The sequence below is a fragment of the Littorina saxatilis genome, linkage group LG16, assembly GCF_037325665.1.
Source record: "Littorina saxatilis isolate snail1 linkage group LG16, US_GU_Lsax_2.0, whole genome shotgun sequence".
NCBI classification, from domain to species: Eukaryota; Metazoa; Mollusca; class Gastropoda; order Littorinimorpha; family Littorinidae; genus Littorina; species Littorina saxatilis.
The window spans coordinates 25,906,112-25,922,584 of record NC_090260.1 but is presented as its reverse complement, the minus strand read 5'-3'; the positions used below and the strand labels follow the sequence as shown (position 1 = coordinate 25,922,584).

Sequence of the window (16,473 nt, the reverse complement as noted above, 5' to 3'; positions counted from 1 at the left end):
ATATAAATATGTTATATTTGGATTAAAAACAAGTTTTGAAAATTTAAAATATAAAAATTATGATCAAACTTTTTTGTGTGAAATCAATTTAAAAACACTTTCATCTTATTTCTTGTCGGTTCCTGATTCCAAAATCATATACATATGATATGTTTGGATAAAAAACACGCTCACAAAGTTAAAACGAAAAGAGGTACAGTAAAGCGTGCTATGAAGCACAGCGCAACCGCTACCACGCCCAACAGGCTCGTCACTTTCACTGCCTTTTGCACTAGCGGCGGACTACGTTCAGTTTCATTCTGTGAGTTCCACAGCTTGACTAAATGTAGTAATTTCGCCTTACGCGACTTGTTCATCCTTGTGTCCAGGGTCTTAAAAGGGAGGGAGTCTTAAATTGGGGGGGGGGGGGGTCTTAAAATGAGGGATCCACGGTAGCACTTAAGATCTGGTTTAAAACGTCTTACCGTATTCTTTACAGTAGCAGGTGGCACAGCCGTAGGAATCGTAGGTGTAGTAGTACCCGTACTCGCAGTAGTCGCAGTAGGGAGTCTCGGGGCAAACTGCTCATTAAACAAGCGAAAATGAATCAACAATTTGTCCTTGGACTATTACATAAAATACACGTAGAAACGTTCCTTGCTTTTTATATTTAGTCAAGTTTTGACTAAATATTTTAACATCGAGGGGGAATCGAAACGAGGGTCGTGGTGTATGTGCGTGTGTGTGTGTGTGTGTGCGTGTGTGTGTGCGTGTGTGTGTGTGTGTAGAGCGATTCAGACTAAACTACTGGACCGATCTTTATGAAATTTGACATGAGAGTTCCTGGATATGAAATCCCCGAACGTTTTTTTCATTTTTTTGATAAATGTCTTTGATGACGTCATATCCGGCTTTTCGTGAAAGTTGAGGCGGCACTGTCACGCCCTCATTTTTCAACCAAATTGGTTGAAATTTTGGTCAAGTAATCTTCGACGAAGCCCGGGGTTTGGTATTGCATTTCAGCTTGGTGGCTTAAAAATTAATTAATGACTTTGGTCATTAAAAATCTGAAAATTGTAAAAAAAAATAAAAATTTATAAAACGATCCAAATTTACGTTTATTTTATTCTCCAGCATTTGCTGATTCCAAAAACATATAAATATGTTATATTCGGATTAAAAACAAGCTCTGAAAATTAAATATATAAAAATTATTATCAAAATCTTTTTTTCGAAATCAATTTAAAAACACTTTCATCTTATTCCTTGTCGGTTCCTGATTCCAAAAATATATAGATATGATATGTTTGGATTAAAAACACGCTCAGAAAGTTAAAACGAAGAGAGGTACAGAAAAGCGTGCTATCCTTCTCAGCGCAACGAATACCCCGCTCTTCTTGTCAATTCCACGGGCACTGCCTTTGCCACGGGCGGTGGAGTGACGATTGCGTTCAGTTTCATTCTGTGAGTTCGATAGCTACTTGACTAAATATTGTATTTTCGCCTTACGCGACTTGTTATATTTAGTCAAGTTTTGACTAAATATTTTAACATCGAGGGGGAATCGAAACGAGGGTCGTGGTGTATGTGCGTGTGTGTGTGTGTGTGTGCGTGTGTGTGTGCGTGTGTGTGTGTGTGTAGAGCGATTCAGACTAAACTACTGGACCGATCTTTATGAAATTTGACATGAGAGTTCCTGGGTATGAAATCCCCGGACGTTTTTTTCATTTTTTTGATAAATGTCTTTGATGACGTCATATCCGGCTTTTCGTGAAAGTTGAGGCGGCACTGTCACGCCCTCATTTTTCAACCAAATTGGTTGAAATTTTGGTCAAGTAATCTTCGACGAAGCCCGGACTTCGGTATTGCATTTCAGCTTGGTGGCTTAAAAATTAATTAATGACTTTGGTCATTAAAAATCTGAAAATTGTAAAAAAAAAATACAAATTTATAAAACGATCCAAATTTACGTTTATCTTATTCTCCATCATTTGCTGATTCCAAAAACATATAAATATGTTATATTCGGATTAAAAACAAGCTCTGAAAATTAAATATATAAAAATTATTATCAAAATCTTTTTTTCGAAATCAATTTAAAAACACTTTCATCTTATTCCTTGTCGGTTCCTGATTCCAAAAATATATAGATATGATATGTTTGGATTAAAAACACGCTCAGAAAGTTAAAACGAAGAGAGGTACAGAAAAGCGTGCTATCCTTCTCAGCGCAACGAATACCCCGCTCTTCTTGTCAATTCCACGGGCACTGCCTTTGCCACGGGCGGTGGAGTGACGATTGCGTTCAGTTTCATTCTGTGAGTTCGACAGCTACTTGACTAAATATTGTATTTTCGCCTTACGCGACTTGTTTCTTTTGCGTGAACTTTTACATGCATGACCGTTTTTATCCCGCCATTCAGGCAGCCATACGCCGATTGAGGGGGAGGCATGCTGGGTATGTTCGTGTTTCTATAACCCACCGTACTCTAACATGGATTACAGGATCTTTTCCGTGCGCATTTGGTCTTGTGCTTGCGTGTACACACGAAGGGAGATAATGCCCCGGTCTCACATCTACGAATGTCACCCGACTTTAGGTAGTCGGCTGGAAGTCGGAAGAGGTCGGAGAGTTCGTGAGAATTAGCAATTTTGTTTTTGAAAAGTCGGTTAGTTCGGAAGGCCCTTCAGACTGTTTTGAACATGTTCAAAACAGTCGGAAGAGCCTCCCGACTCAGACGAATAGAAATTTGTCGGGTGGTTGTCGTAAGCGTGTCGGTTTAGTCGTAAGGCGATTCTGATTAGTCGTAACGGTAGTCGGAAGACTCGTAAGGGTGGTCAGATTTGTCGGTAGCATAGTGTCGTTCGGATTAGTCGTAATGGTGTCTGATTTGTCGTTAGGGCAGTCTGATTTGTCGTTAGGACAGTCGTTAGCTAGTCGGTTTAGTCGTTACACTGGTCGTGAGAGTCGGCTATTGTTCGGAAGTTTTTCAGCTAATAATCGGGCCTGTCGTAACTGCAGTCGGAATTGTCGTTACTGCAGTCGGAAGTGTCTGGACACATGTCGGATTTGTCGGCCCTAAAGTCGGGTGGTTGTCGTCTGCTTGTCGGCTACATGGTCGGATTAGTCGTAAGGACAGGTCGGGAGTGAAATTTGGAGCCGAATTTGCATCCGACACTTCCGACCTAGCCGACTTAACTATCCCCGACACTTCCGAAAAATCGTATATGTGAGACCCAGGCATTAGGCACTAGCATGATTGTCTGCTCATAACAACCCATACAAACACGACACAGTTATATGCGAACACTGTCTATTACTAACACTTACCGTAATACAATGGATGCTCCTTTTTATTGTGCTCGGAAAATAATTTCGTTGACATATTTTTGAAGAATAGCTCTTTTTAAGTAACACTGATATTTCTGTTGTTGAATTTGAATATACATTTAACAGTGAAATTTTTTTTAAATAAAAATCTTAAAAACGAAACAAAAAACACTTACCGTAGGGTTTGCAGACGCAGTAGTCACAGCCGTAGTGGTCTGTCTTGTACTCCTCGCCATACTGGCAGTCGTGACACTCTGACTTCACGCACTCTGCACAGTGAAAATATCAGGATCAGTTTGGTTGTGTTGTTGTTTTTATTCATCTATTTGTCATCAAAGGTAGGTTGTTTCAACGTTTGTTATTGACAAAACAATGCATCTATTTGTCTATTTTTTTAATTTTTGTATTGATTGATAATTACACATTAACATGCTTCCATTTGAAACTTCGAGGTCTTCATCGGGGATTGACGCCCGACCAAAGCTTGGAGGCTTAAAAATTAATTAATGACTTTGGTCATTAAAAATATGAAAATTGTAATTAAAAATATTTTCTTATAAAACGATCCAAAATTACGTTTATCGTATTTTTCATTATTTTCTGATTCCAGAAACATATAAATATGTTATATTCGGATTAAAAACAAGCTCTGAAAATTAAAAATATAAAAATGATGATTAAAATTAAATTTCCGAAATCGATTCAAAAACAATTTCATCTTATTCCTTGTCCGTTCCTAATTCCAAAAAAATATAGATATGATATGTTTGGATTAAAAACACGTTCAGAGAGTTAAAAAGAATAGAGATATAGAAAAGCGTGCTATCCTCCTCAGCGCAACCGCTACCGCGCTTTTCTGGATTGTTGATTTCACTGCCTTTGCCACGAGCGGTAGACATGACGATGCTACGAGTGTACGGTCTTGCGGAAAAAATGCAATGCGTTCAGTTTCATTCTGTGAGTTCGACTGAGCTTGACTAAATGTTGTATTTTTTCCTTACGCGACTGGTGTTTTCCTTCATCCCCTTGTCATACTGTTTTGGTTTCACGCTGCTGTTATTCATGTAACCCTAGGGGTTTTTGAAATAAATATTGACTTGACTTGACTTGTTGCTTTTGCTTTTGTTTTGTTTTGTATTTGAATGTTTGTTCAAGTTCAAGTTTTTATTGGTCCATAACCCATGGGGGCATTTTGAACAATAGATACAATCAATACAATCATGATATATGCTAATATAATAAATAAAATAAAAAATAAAATAAAAATAAAAAAAGTTATGAAAAGCTGTTACAAATTCTATTAATAAAGTCCAAAATATTCTTTAGCAATTTCTTTTTCTTAGTAGCAAACAACTTTTTGAATTTAAGTGCATTAGGTTTTTTCCAATAGTAAGGTGGTAACAACTCAGCTCTTTCTTCCTTGAAAAAATCACAGACAAATAAATAATGGAATTCATCACCTATGTCTTGTAAGTCCAGGAGAAGACTCTTTGGGCAAGCATTTGACATAGTTTTGTGTGTGCTGTTCTAGAATTGGTGAGTAAGTAAAAATGATACAGACAGTTAATTGCAGGGTTCTTTTTTTCCCACGTAATGTTACGTATGAATGAAGTTAGCCATAACCCGAGAATGATTAATTTGGAGATTTGATTTCCATATTGTAAAACAATTTATTTTAATTTTCAATTTTTTCAACAGAATGAGTTTATGTGTATGTATTAGTGGAACAGCCTGCATTCCTCACTTTATTGCTCTTTTTTTTTCATGTATCCCCATGGCGTTTCTTGAAATAAATTTGACTTGACTTGACTTGAGTACATATTTATTTTGTTTCTTGCAGTCATAGGTTATACACATACACATACCTAGGGATATAACTAAACAGGTGGAGAGTTTTAGGATTGTTTAAAGCCTTACCGTGATCTTTGCAGACGCAGGTTTTGCAGCCATACTCGTCAGTCGTGTATTCCACCCCGTACTCACACTTGGGACACTCGTGAGAGGGACACTCTGTTAGGGACACGGGAAGAAGAGATAGTTATTGTTATTGTGACAGGGGAGGCTACCGCTCCTTTCACAGCAGACTCTGCACCCGAGTTGTTGGCCTTTAAAGTCAACACCCGTGGTTTGTGGAAATCTGTTTGTGATAGGGTGTGGTAGTTTCCGATTGTCTGTATGTTCATGGAAACCTTCGGGTTTGCATAACAGTTTTTATAGGGCTAAGAAATTAGCCCTAACATTTTCAAACCTGTTTGATTGCACATCGCTTCCCGAGGTGATCGTAGTGTTTCGTCACTCGGTTACATTATAACAATGATAAAACGGGTAAGCGCATGCCGCTTTATTTCATCTGGTTATATAATAACACAAACAGTTTAACAATGTGTTGATAACGTAAAGCAAAATATCAATTCTAGTATAAATCTTAATAACGATAATAGAAGGGTTTTTTAAAAAATAGGTCAATAGATAATGCATGGAACAAAATTAGTTAACATGGATTGTACGGACGTACATTTCATCAGCCTAAATGACTCAGTTAGCTGTCGTCTGTAGATTCATTATGATGTTATGCAATGTCAGTGGATGGATTAAAGAGACAGAGAGAGATTGAAAGAGAGATGGAGATAGAAAGAGAGATTGAGAGAGAAAGGGGAACAGACACAGACAATCTGCAGTTAAGAATGTATTGCGCATCAAATATCTGTACTCGTCTTCTAAATCAATGATAAACAAACGGAATGACAGGTGAAATGCTATGTTTCAGACAGACATTGTTAAGTTTATGATTCCGTATAAATAAAATGCGCAAAGTGCTGTTGCGCGATTGTCCATGTTTTAGTTGTTGTTTTTTTCTAACCGCCATTTGTATAGAGAAGAAATCTTTGCTCACAAATTAAGACACATAATTATGTGTTACGTTTTTATATTTAGTCAAGTTTTGACTAAATATTTTAACATCGAGGGGGAATCGAAACGAGGGTATGGTGTATGTGCGTGTGTCTGTGTGTGTGTCTGTGTGTGTGTCTGTGTGTGTGTGTGTGTGTGTGTGTGTGTGTAGAGCGATTCAGACTAAACTACTGGACCGATCTTTATGAAATTTGACATGAGAGTTCCTGGGTATGAAATCCCCATACGTTTTTTTCATTTTTTTGATAAATGTCTTTGATGACGTCATATCCGGCTTTTCGTGAAAGTTGAGGCGGCACTGTCACGCCCTCAGTTTTCAACCAAATTGGTTGAAATTTTGGTCAAGTAATCTTCGACGAAGCCCGGACTTCGGTATTGCATTTCAGCTTGGTGGCTTAAAAATTAATTAATGACTTTGGTCATTAAAAATCTGAAAATTGTAAAAAAAAATAAAAATTTATAAAACGATCTAAATTTACGTTTATCGTATTCTCCATCATTTGCTGATTCCAAAAACATATAAATATGTTATATTCGGATTAAAAACAAGCTCTGAAAATTAAATATATAAAAATTATTATCAAAATTTTTTTTTCGAAATCAATTTAAAAACACTTTCATCTTATTCCTTGTCGGTTCCTGATTCCAAAAATATATAGATATGATATGTTTGGATTAAAAACACGCTCAGAAAGTTAAAACGAAGAGAGGTACAGAAAAGCGTGCTATCCTTCTCAGCGCAACGAATACCCCGCTCTTCTTGTCAATTCCACGGGCACTGCCTTTGCCACGGGCGGTGGAGTGACGATGCTACGAGTATACGGTCTTGCTGCGTTGCGTTGCGTTCAGTTTCATTCTGTGAGTTCGACAGCTACTTGACTAAATATTGTATTTTCGCCTTACGCGACTTGTTTTTTCTCCTGGGGACGCCTACGTCCCTTAGCCTTCTGATTAACCTGACGCAAGAAAATGCTGTCTGAATCGACCATCTTAACACCAAATGTTCTTAAACGTCAGCATCACTCTTTGACGTACCACCCTGGGCAGCGTATTAACAATGTAAAGAAGCACCGCTATTTTTGTGTTGTTTAAACATTGTTTAATTATTTCATGATTTTGATAGTCTCATCAACATTACAGTCAAAGGAGGGGGAGAAACAAACAAAGTTTTCGTTATTCACTCGAATGATATCTCTGTATTTTGTAAAAAGGTTTAGAAACAAGTAACAAAAAAGTGGGGTTTTTTTACACCCATGGAACAGATATGGGGGTGGGCGTTTACAAGGTGATGTGCCCTATGCACAATTTTTGACCGAAAGTAGGGGGTGGGCGTTTACAAGGTGATGTGCCCTATGCACAATTTTTGACCGAAAGTAGGGGGTGGGGGTTTACAAGGTGATGTGCCCTATGCACAATTTTTGACCGAAAGTAGGGGGTGGGCGTTTACAAGGTGATGTGCCCTATGCACAATTTTTGACCGAAAGTAGGGGGTGGGCGTTTGCTCGATACCGGGCGCTTTAAAGGTAGTTTACGGTATAATAAAAACTGGTGATCATTGTAAACATGTCGAACAGTGATACTATACAAAAACAGTCAGTCAATTCAACGAGCTAGTAGTTACAGCAAGATGGTTCTGTTCTCAACTGACAGATACTTACTGAGATCGGCGCACACGCAGGTCTTGCACCCGTACTCATCCTTGCCGTACTCATAGCCGTGGTCGCATTTGGGACATTTCGGTTCTTGGCAGTCTGAGGAGAAATGAAAATCAACAGACACTGGTTAGACCTTGGAGCGCTATAATGATATCCCTGCATTTTGTGAAGAGGTTTATGAGTGTACACCTTTGAGCGCTAATAATATCTTTGCATTTTGTGAAGAGGTTTATGAGTGAACACCTTTGAGCGCTCTTCTGGAAACAATGGGAGGTGTGAGGACCTTCAACAGCTGAGGGGGAGGGGGGGGAGGGGGAGGGGGAGGGGGGGAGGGAGGGGGAGGGGGGAGGGAGGGGGGGGGGGTATATGGCCAGACCCCGCCACCCTTGAACACACATGTCACAGGTCTTTGGTGAAAATACAGAACTTCCCCTTCAGCGTTGATCTCACAGCGAGACAGACAACAACAAAGAAGAAGAAGAAGGAGAAGAAGAAGAAGAAGAAAAACAACAACAACAACAACAACAACAACAACAACAACAACAACAACAACAACAACAACAACAACAACAACAACAACAAGGAGAACAAGAACAAGAGTTTTCTTTTAATTTTCATTGTCATCACGTCATTATCCAATCGCTGGGAAATTCGGCTCGCTGCCTTCCAGTGGGTGGAAACATGAATGTATTGTTCATGTTGTGGCACACATGACGTCAAGAATAACCTTAGAAGACCCTCTTCTTCCCATGAAAACTGTTCGGCTTACCATCTCAGATTTAGTCAGGCTTTAGTATGGGTTAAAGGTACTGAACTTGTCAAATCCAGGTGCACGGAGCCCCTGGGGCTTTTAGTCATACCTCAGGCAGCTATCCGTTAGAAGAACTACCAAGTTTCATTGACTTGCACCCAAAGATTCAAGAACTGCGATTTTTTTACGAATTAATTTCGTACTCGGACCCGGCTGGTCTTGACCTATTTTTGGATCTAAATTTAGATCAGGTAGATCACCACATCATGCACAAAAAGACACGTCACTAGCAAACTATGTCAGACGTCATGAGTTTATGTAAAACAAAATGGAGGCCGGAATCACTCAAGTTGAATCGAACTCCGACCAAACACCAACGTAATAACTAGGTTAATTTATGCACTCGCGTGAACAAGAAACTGTCGAGCTTCACAGATGTCGTCGTTGGGTAGTTTTGGGTTTGTTTTACTACCATAGGAGGATTTTTGAACTGTAAATGCACTCAGCTGCAACAAAAACGCAAAACGAAGGCTGTGAGCTGCACTGTGCCTTTAAGACCACCCTTCATCCCAACTTAGTCATACACCAAAAATCAACACACTGCAAGCAGAGCACCCAGGCTCTTGCTGTTTGGTAGGTGACCAAGTGGATGAGAGGTCTTATCCTATGCAGCAGCCTGACCAGCTTGAAGATGGTAAGCCGAACTGTTTAAAGGGGAAGGAGTGTGATTTAAAACTTCCGAAAATTTCCGAAACTGTTCTGCCATTTTGGTAAGAACGCCAAAGAAATAAAATCTAAGTACATGTAACATCCCTGCAATCTTTTGTTGGTTGAGCTGAAGGTTGCAAAGCAAAATGCCAAAACAACTGAACTTCAGCATTACTCACGTATTGTTACGCCCCTTGTTGGTAATATTCGCGGTACTTGACCGATACGTTTACTGATACTTTGCTTTGTGGAAATATTATTATTATTATTATGGTGAGCTTATATAGCGCGAACCACAATTAACTGTGCTCTCCGCGCTTTACATATTAATTTTGAGCGCGGAGAGAAATATGAAATAGCTACCAACAAGTTGGGGGAAATATGTTACAGAGAAACCGACAGATTGGCTGACTGACTGAGCTTTATTTTGTCACAGTAAAAAAGACAGTTAGAGAGAGAGAGAGTGTGTTAAACAGAAAGAGAAAGAGACAAGACAAGACAAGACAAGACAAGACAAGACAAGACAAGACAAGACAAGACAAGACAAGACACATTCTTTATCAAGGAGGGCAATGGCATGAGCAAACAGATGCTTTTTTACATCCAGCCCTCGTCCATGAGAGGAACTTATCATGTGTCTAATGATAATACGTTTTAAAACTGTTAGAATATCAATCAAAGACGTAATAAAAACAAACAAACAAACAAACAACACACAGACAAACAAACAACCAACAAAACAAACAAACAAACAAACAAACAACAATATACATACAAACGAACATGACATATTATTGACAAGGGCAAAATGAAGAGAGAGAGAGAGAGAGAGAGAGAGAGAGAGAGAGAGAGAGAGAGAGAGAGAGAGAGAGAGAAATACAGAGACAGAGAGAGAGAGAGAGAGACAGAGAGAGAGAGACAGAGACAGAGACAGACAGAGAGACAGAGACAGAGAGGCAGACAGACCGACAGGCAGAGACATGTAAAGAACACACATAGGGGAAGGGCTCCTAATATGGACCACTTTTTGTTTCATGCTGATAACTAGCTTGTTTTCTTGCGAAGAAATTTCATTTTATGTTTGGTAGTCCTTCTCTCTTATGTTAACCGTTAGGCCTAATTAGAGTGAATTAGCTTTGATAGACATTCAGCAAAAAATTAAATACAGAAAAAATTCCAAATGGTCCATATTAGGAGCCTGGGCGCCTAATATGGACCAGTGAAGTGGTCTTCACAAGTCACTGTAAAAAGTCCCTTATACTTCAAAATAAACTGATACAACTTAGTGCTTTACATTTATCTGTTTCGGGTTGATGAGAGCATTATTTGAAGACCACCATGAAACTAAAGAAACGTATCAAAAACAGAGTGAAAATAAGTGACACTATCAACTACCACGAACATAAGATTTTGATATATTTTTTTGAAATCTCGAGGGGTAGTTATAGGTGATTTTCAGCAAGCTTCTTGGTGAATTAATGAAAACTAGTGGTACCCGTGCTACGCACTTTGTGTGCTGCGCATGCGATGTCATTTTGTTGGTTATGTGCTTGTGAAAATGTTGTTTGCACCCCTCCCCCCCCCCCCCCCCCCGCACATTATCCCGCATATAATGAATTATATTCTCTTGGTGAAAAATAAAATGTTAACCCTTACACCGGTGCAATTCTGTAACACATGTTACATAGCCACTGGTGAATTAACAGAGAGAAAAATAACAAAAAACAGTCATATAGGTTTTCGCATCAATGGGAGGTAATCGGAACTGACCAAAAAGACTGCGCGACCGCACGCGACTATACAAACAAACAAAATAAAATACAGCAGGTATGGCGTTTGCATGAATCCATGATTACGTCTACATGAACAACAGTGATAAAAGTGCGCATCTCTTCCCAGCCGTGCAGCGCTTTGAAAGTTGGAAGCATTAAAATTTAAACGGGTAAAAAGCCATCGTGAAGATACGAAAAAAAGTATGACGTGTAAAATACTTAATGATTCAAACGCATAGTATAACATATGTAACTGACAACAGAAAATATATACATGGTTCACACACACAATCGAGTGCACACATCCATGCTTATTTAAAGTCATGTACACACACACACACATACATACATGGCATCAAGCAACACACAATTAAATGACACATATGGAATATGGAAAACGTATAATGGACATGAACATGGCAAGTAATTTACACCGTTACCTACTATAAAATTGATGATATATATATACCACTCACTTGCTATTCGCCTAAAAGCTTGCAGTGTGCTGTGACACATATAAGAAACCAGAAGAAAAAAGGACTTTACTTTGGCGAAAAGAGCATATGCTGCTTATTTTTGTACATAACTGCTATAACTGTATTTTTTCCGAACACTTACATGTAAAAAACATAGAGATATATCTTACCATTTCACTAAGACAGCCAAAATAACGGTCAAATTAAGGGGAGATCATGATGACGTACATGTCTATGGTTGCACCGGGGGAAAATATTTAGTCGCTGGAACCTATAAGGTTATACGGCGACTTATCAGGTGATAATGTTTCGAACTTATCTTTTAAAAATTAAGTAAACAAATCTATGGAATATTTTGGAGTTCCATTAACAGATAAACAGATCTATCTATCTTCTTATATAGGTTTTCGCATCAATGGGAGGTAATCGGAACTGACCAAAAAGACTGCGCGACCGCACGCGACTATACAAACAAACAAAATAAAATACAGCAGGTATGACGTTTGCATGAATCCATGATTACGTCTACATGAACAACAGTGATAAAAGTGCGCATCTCTTCCCAGCCGTGCAGCGCTTTGAAAGTTGGAAGCATTAAAATTTAAACGGGTAAAAAGCCATCGTGAAGATACGAAAAAAAGTATGACGTCTAAAATACTTAATGATTCAAACGCATAGTATAACATATCTAATTGACAACATTGACAACAGAAAATATATACATGGTTCACACACACAATCGAGTGCACACATCCATCCATGCTTATTTAAAGTCATGTACACACACACACACATACATACATACATGGCATCAAGCAACACACAATTAAATGACACATATGGAATATGGAAAACGTATAATGGACATGAACATGGCAAGTAATTTACACCGTTACCTACTATAAAATTGATGATATATATATACCACTCACTTGCTATTCGCCTAAAAGCTTGCGGTGTGCTGTGACACATATAAGAAACCAGAAGAAAAAAGGACTTTACTTTGGCGAAAAGAGCATATGCTGCTTATTTTTGTACATAACTGCTATAACTGTATTTTTTCCGAACACTTACATGTAAAAAACATAGAGATATATCTTACCATTTCACTAAGACAGCCAAAATAACGGTCAAATTAAGGGGAGATCATGATGACGTACATGTCTATGGTTGCACCGGGGAAAAATATTTAGTCGCTGGAACCTATAAGGTATAACACATGTTACATAGCCACTGGTGAATTAACAGAGAGAAAAATAACAAAAAACAGTCATATAGGTTTTCGCATCAATGGGAGGTAATCGGAACTGACCAAAAAGACTGCGCGACCGCACGCGACTATACAAACAAACAAAATAAAATACAGCAGGTATGACGTTTGCATGAATCCATGATTACGTCTACATGAACAACAGTGATAAAAGTGCGCATCTCTTCCCAGCCGTGCAGCGCTTTGAAAGTTGGAAGCATTAAAATTTAAACGGGTAAAAAGCCATCGTGAAGATACGAAAAAAAGTATGACGTCTAAAATACTTAATGATTCAAACGCATAGTATAACATATCTAATTGACAACATTGACAACAGAAAATCTAAAATACTTAATGATTCAAACGCATAGTATAACATATCTAATTGACAACATTGACAACAGAAAATATATACATGGTTCACACACACAATCGAGTGCACACATCCATCCATGCTTATTTAAAGTCATGTACACACACACACATACATACATGGCATCAAGCAACACACAATTAAATGACACATATGGAATATTGAAAACGTATAACGGACATGAACATGGTAAGTATTTTACACCGTTATCTACTATAAAATTGATGATATATATATACCACTCACTTGCTATTCGCCTAAAAGCTTGCGGTGTGCTGTGACACATATAAGAAACCAGAAGAAAAAAGGACTTTACTTTGGCGAAAAGAGCATATGCTGCTTATTTTTGTACATAGCTGCTATAACTGTATTTTTTCCGAACACTTACATGTAAAAAACATAGAGATATATCTTACCATTTCACTAAGACAGCCAAAATAACGGTCAAATTAAGGGGAGATCATGATGACGTACATGTCTATGGTTGAACCGGGGGAAAATATTTAGTCGCTGGAACCTATAAGGTTATACGGCGACTTATCAGGTGATAATGTTTCGAACTGTTTAGTAAACAAATCTATGGAATATTTTGGAGTTCCATTAACAGATAAACAGATCTATCTATCTTCTTATTATTTTAGGTTCGTCTGGGGTAGAGAAATAAAACACACAGCTAGGTTCGTCTGAGGTGCGGTCGCGTGTTTAGTCGAACCGAAAGTTGAAGAAGAACCAATCACAGATCTCTTTCGCCGCGATGTCAAAGTTCAGGTCAAAGTTCACTGTGTCTGCTCAAATTTGCGAGACAAACCTCTTCAAACTTTGTTCGTGGACAAAATTGGAAGTCGGGACCTAGCGGAATCGATTTCCTGGGTCACGTTGGCATAGCAACCGAAGGAGAAGGCACAAATCCGCGCGGTTTGGTGACAGGAATCGAAAAACCACCGAAAATCCTACCAGTATTATATAGTAGATAGCCTCAAGCTTTTATTTTCTTCGATTTGTGGAAGGTGGTCCATTTTAGGGGACTCACACATACTTTGAGATTTTGCTATTATTTTTTGTTTGCAGTAGAAACTCGGGGTCAACACTGCTAAAATGTAACAAATAAGATATTAGCTATCATATATAGCACGTTTTGTGTGATAACAGCTTTGGCTGTGTACAGAAACGAGTCCGTTTTAGGCTGCAAATTTAGAGTGAACGCTGCCAAAAGTGAAACAAGTCGCGTAAGGCGAAATTACTACATTTAGTCAAGCTGTGGAACTCACAGAATGAAACTGAACGCACTGCATTTTTTCACAATGACCGTAGTTGGCCGCCCGTGTTTAGCGCGGTAGTGGTTTCGCTGTGCTGCATAGCACACTTTTCTGTACCTCTCTTCGTTTTAACTTTCTGAGCGTGTTTTTAATCCAAACATATCATATAAATATGTTTTTGGAATCAGAAGCCGACAAGGAATAAGTTGAAATTGTTTTTAAATCGAATTGGGAAATTTAATTTTGATCATAATTGATTTAAACAGTGTTTTTTTTATTCAGTTGCATAAATACAAAGCCGTAATTGAAAGTTATAATAAGGGAGCACAACAAGATAAAACTTTTTTATATTTTTAATTTTCAGAGCTTGTTTTTAATCCGAATATAACACATTTATATGTTTTTGGAATAAAAAAAATAATGAAGACTAAGATGAACCTAAATTTGGATCGTTTCATATCAAAAATGTATTACAATTTTCAGAATTTTAATGACCAAAATCATTAATCAATTTTTAAGCCACCAAGCTGAAATGCAAAACCGAAGTCCGGCCTTCGTCGAAGATTGCTTGGCCAAAATTTCAATCAATTTGATTGAAAAATGAGGGTGTGACAGTGCCGCCTCAACTTTCACAATAAGCCGGAATGACGTCATCAAAGACATTTATCGAAAAAATAAACAAAATGTATGGGGATATCATACTCAGGACCTCATGTAAAATTTCATAAAGATCCGTCCAGTAGTTTAGTCTGAATCGCTCTACACACACACAGAGACACACATACACCACGACCCTCGTCTCGATTCCCCCTCTATGTTAAAAAATGTAGTCAAAACTTGACTAAATGTAAAAAAGAGAAAAAGCCTAACGGTTTTTAGGTGTGCGTTTCTGCAACTGTTTTGACATGTGCAAGTTATCCAGAGAGAGTGAATACAGCGAATGAAATTGTTTTGAGCGCTCTAGCGCCGTTAGTTTGTCAGAACAGGAGGTGGTCCATATTAGGAGCCGGTCCATATTAGGGGCCCTTTCGCTACACACACACACGCACACACACACACGCACACACACACACACACACACACACACACACACACACACACACACACACACACACACAAAGAGACATAGAAAGCCATACAGATAATCAAACAATTCAAAGTCCAAGAGAGAAAAAATCAGATTGCTAAAAACAGTAAAGAAAACTCACACTTGTAACCAAAGGCGCCAACAGCGGCAAGAAGACTGCAGAGCAGGAGAAGACGACTGAGAATCATGATGAATTCTCTCCCTTAGAAGCTGTACACCAGTGCCACAATCGCGTCCCTTTTTATACTGTGTCCAAATATTGATCTCCTGACCTCTTAGTGATTTATAAGATGATTAAGTTTTGATTGACGTTGTGTGGGACATTTTGGCATTTGGCAGCTGCTGCTTATGATTCCTATCTTTAAATTTCCATAAACAGTAAAATCCAAAACACACACACACACACACACAAACACACGCACACACACACACAACCACGCACACACACACGCACACACACACACACACACACACACACACACACACACACAAACACACGCACACACACACACACACACACACACATACACACACACACACACACACACACACACACACACACACACACACACACACACACACACACACACACACACACACACACACACACACACACACACACACACACACACACACACACACACACACACACACACACACACACACACACACACACACACACACACACACACACACACACACACACGCCCACACCCACACACACACACACACACACACACACACACACACACACACACACACACACACACACACACACACACACACACACACACACACACACACACACACACACACACACACACACACACACACACACACACACACACACACACACACACACACACACACACACACACACACACACACACACACACACACACACACACACACACAAAATCGCATGA

The 16,473-nt window shown here is 38.8% G+C and overlaps 1 protein-coding gene across 1 annotated transcript in view; it reads right to left on the bottom strand.

The window, feature by feature from the left end:
• LOC138950684 (kielin/chordin-like protein) overlaps positions 1-15,810 on the bottom strand; it is a 33,491-nt gene extending 17,681 nt beyond the window's left edge. Inside the window, exons 1-5 of the mRNA XM_070322400.1 lie at positions 15,669-15,810; positions 7,879-7,971; positions 5,228-5,320; positions 3,487-3,579; positions 465-560 (exon numbers count right to left, since the gene is read on the bottom strand). Coding sequence (XP_070178501.1) covers positions 465-560; positions 3,487-3,579; positions 5,228-5,320; positions 7,879-7,971; positions 15,669-15,735 — 442 coding nt within the window. The 5' untranslated portion in view covers positions 15,736-15,810. The remainder of the gene's footprint in view (positions 1-464; positions 561-3,486; positions 3,580-5,227; positions 5,321-7,878; positions 7,972-15,668) is intronic.
• Between the last annotated feature and the right edge of the window lie 663 nt (positions 15,811-16,473).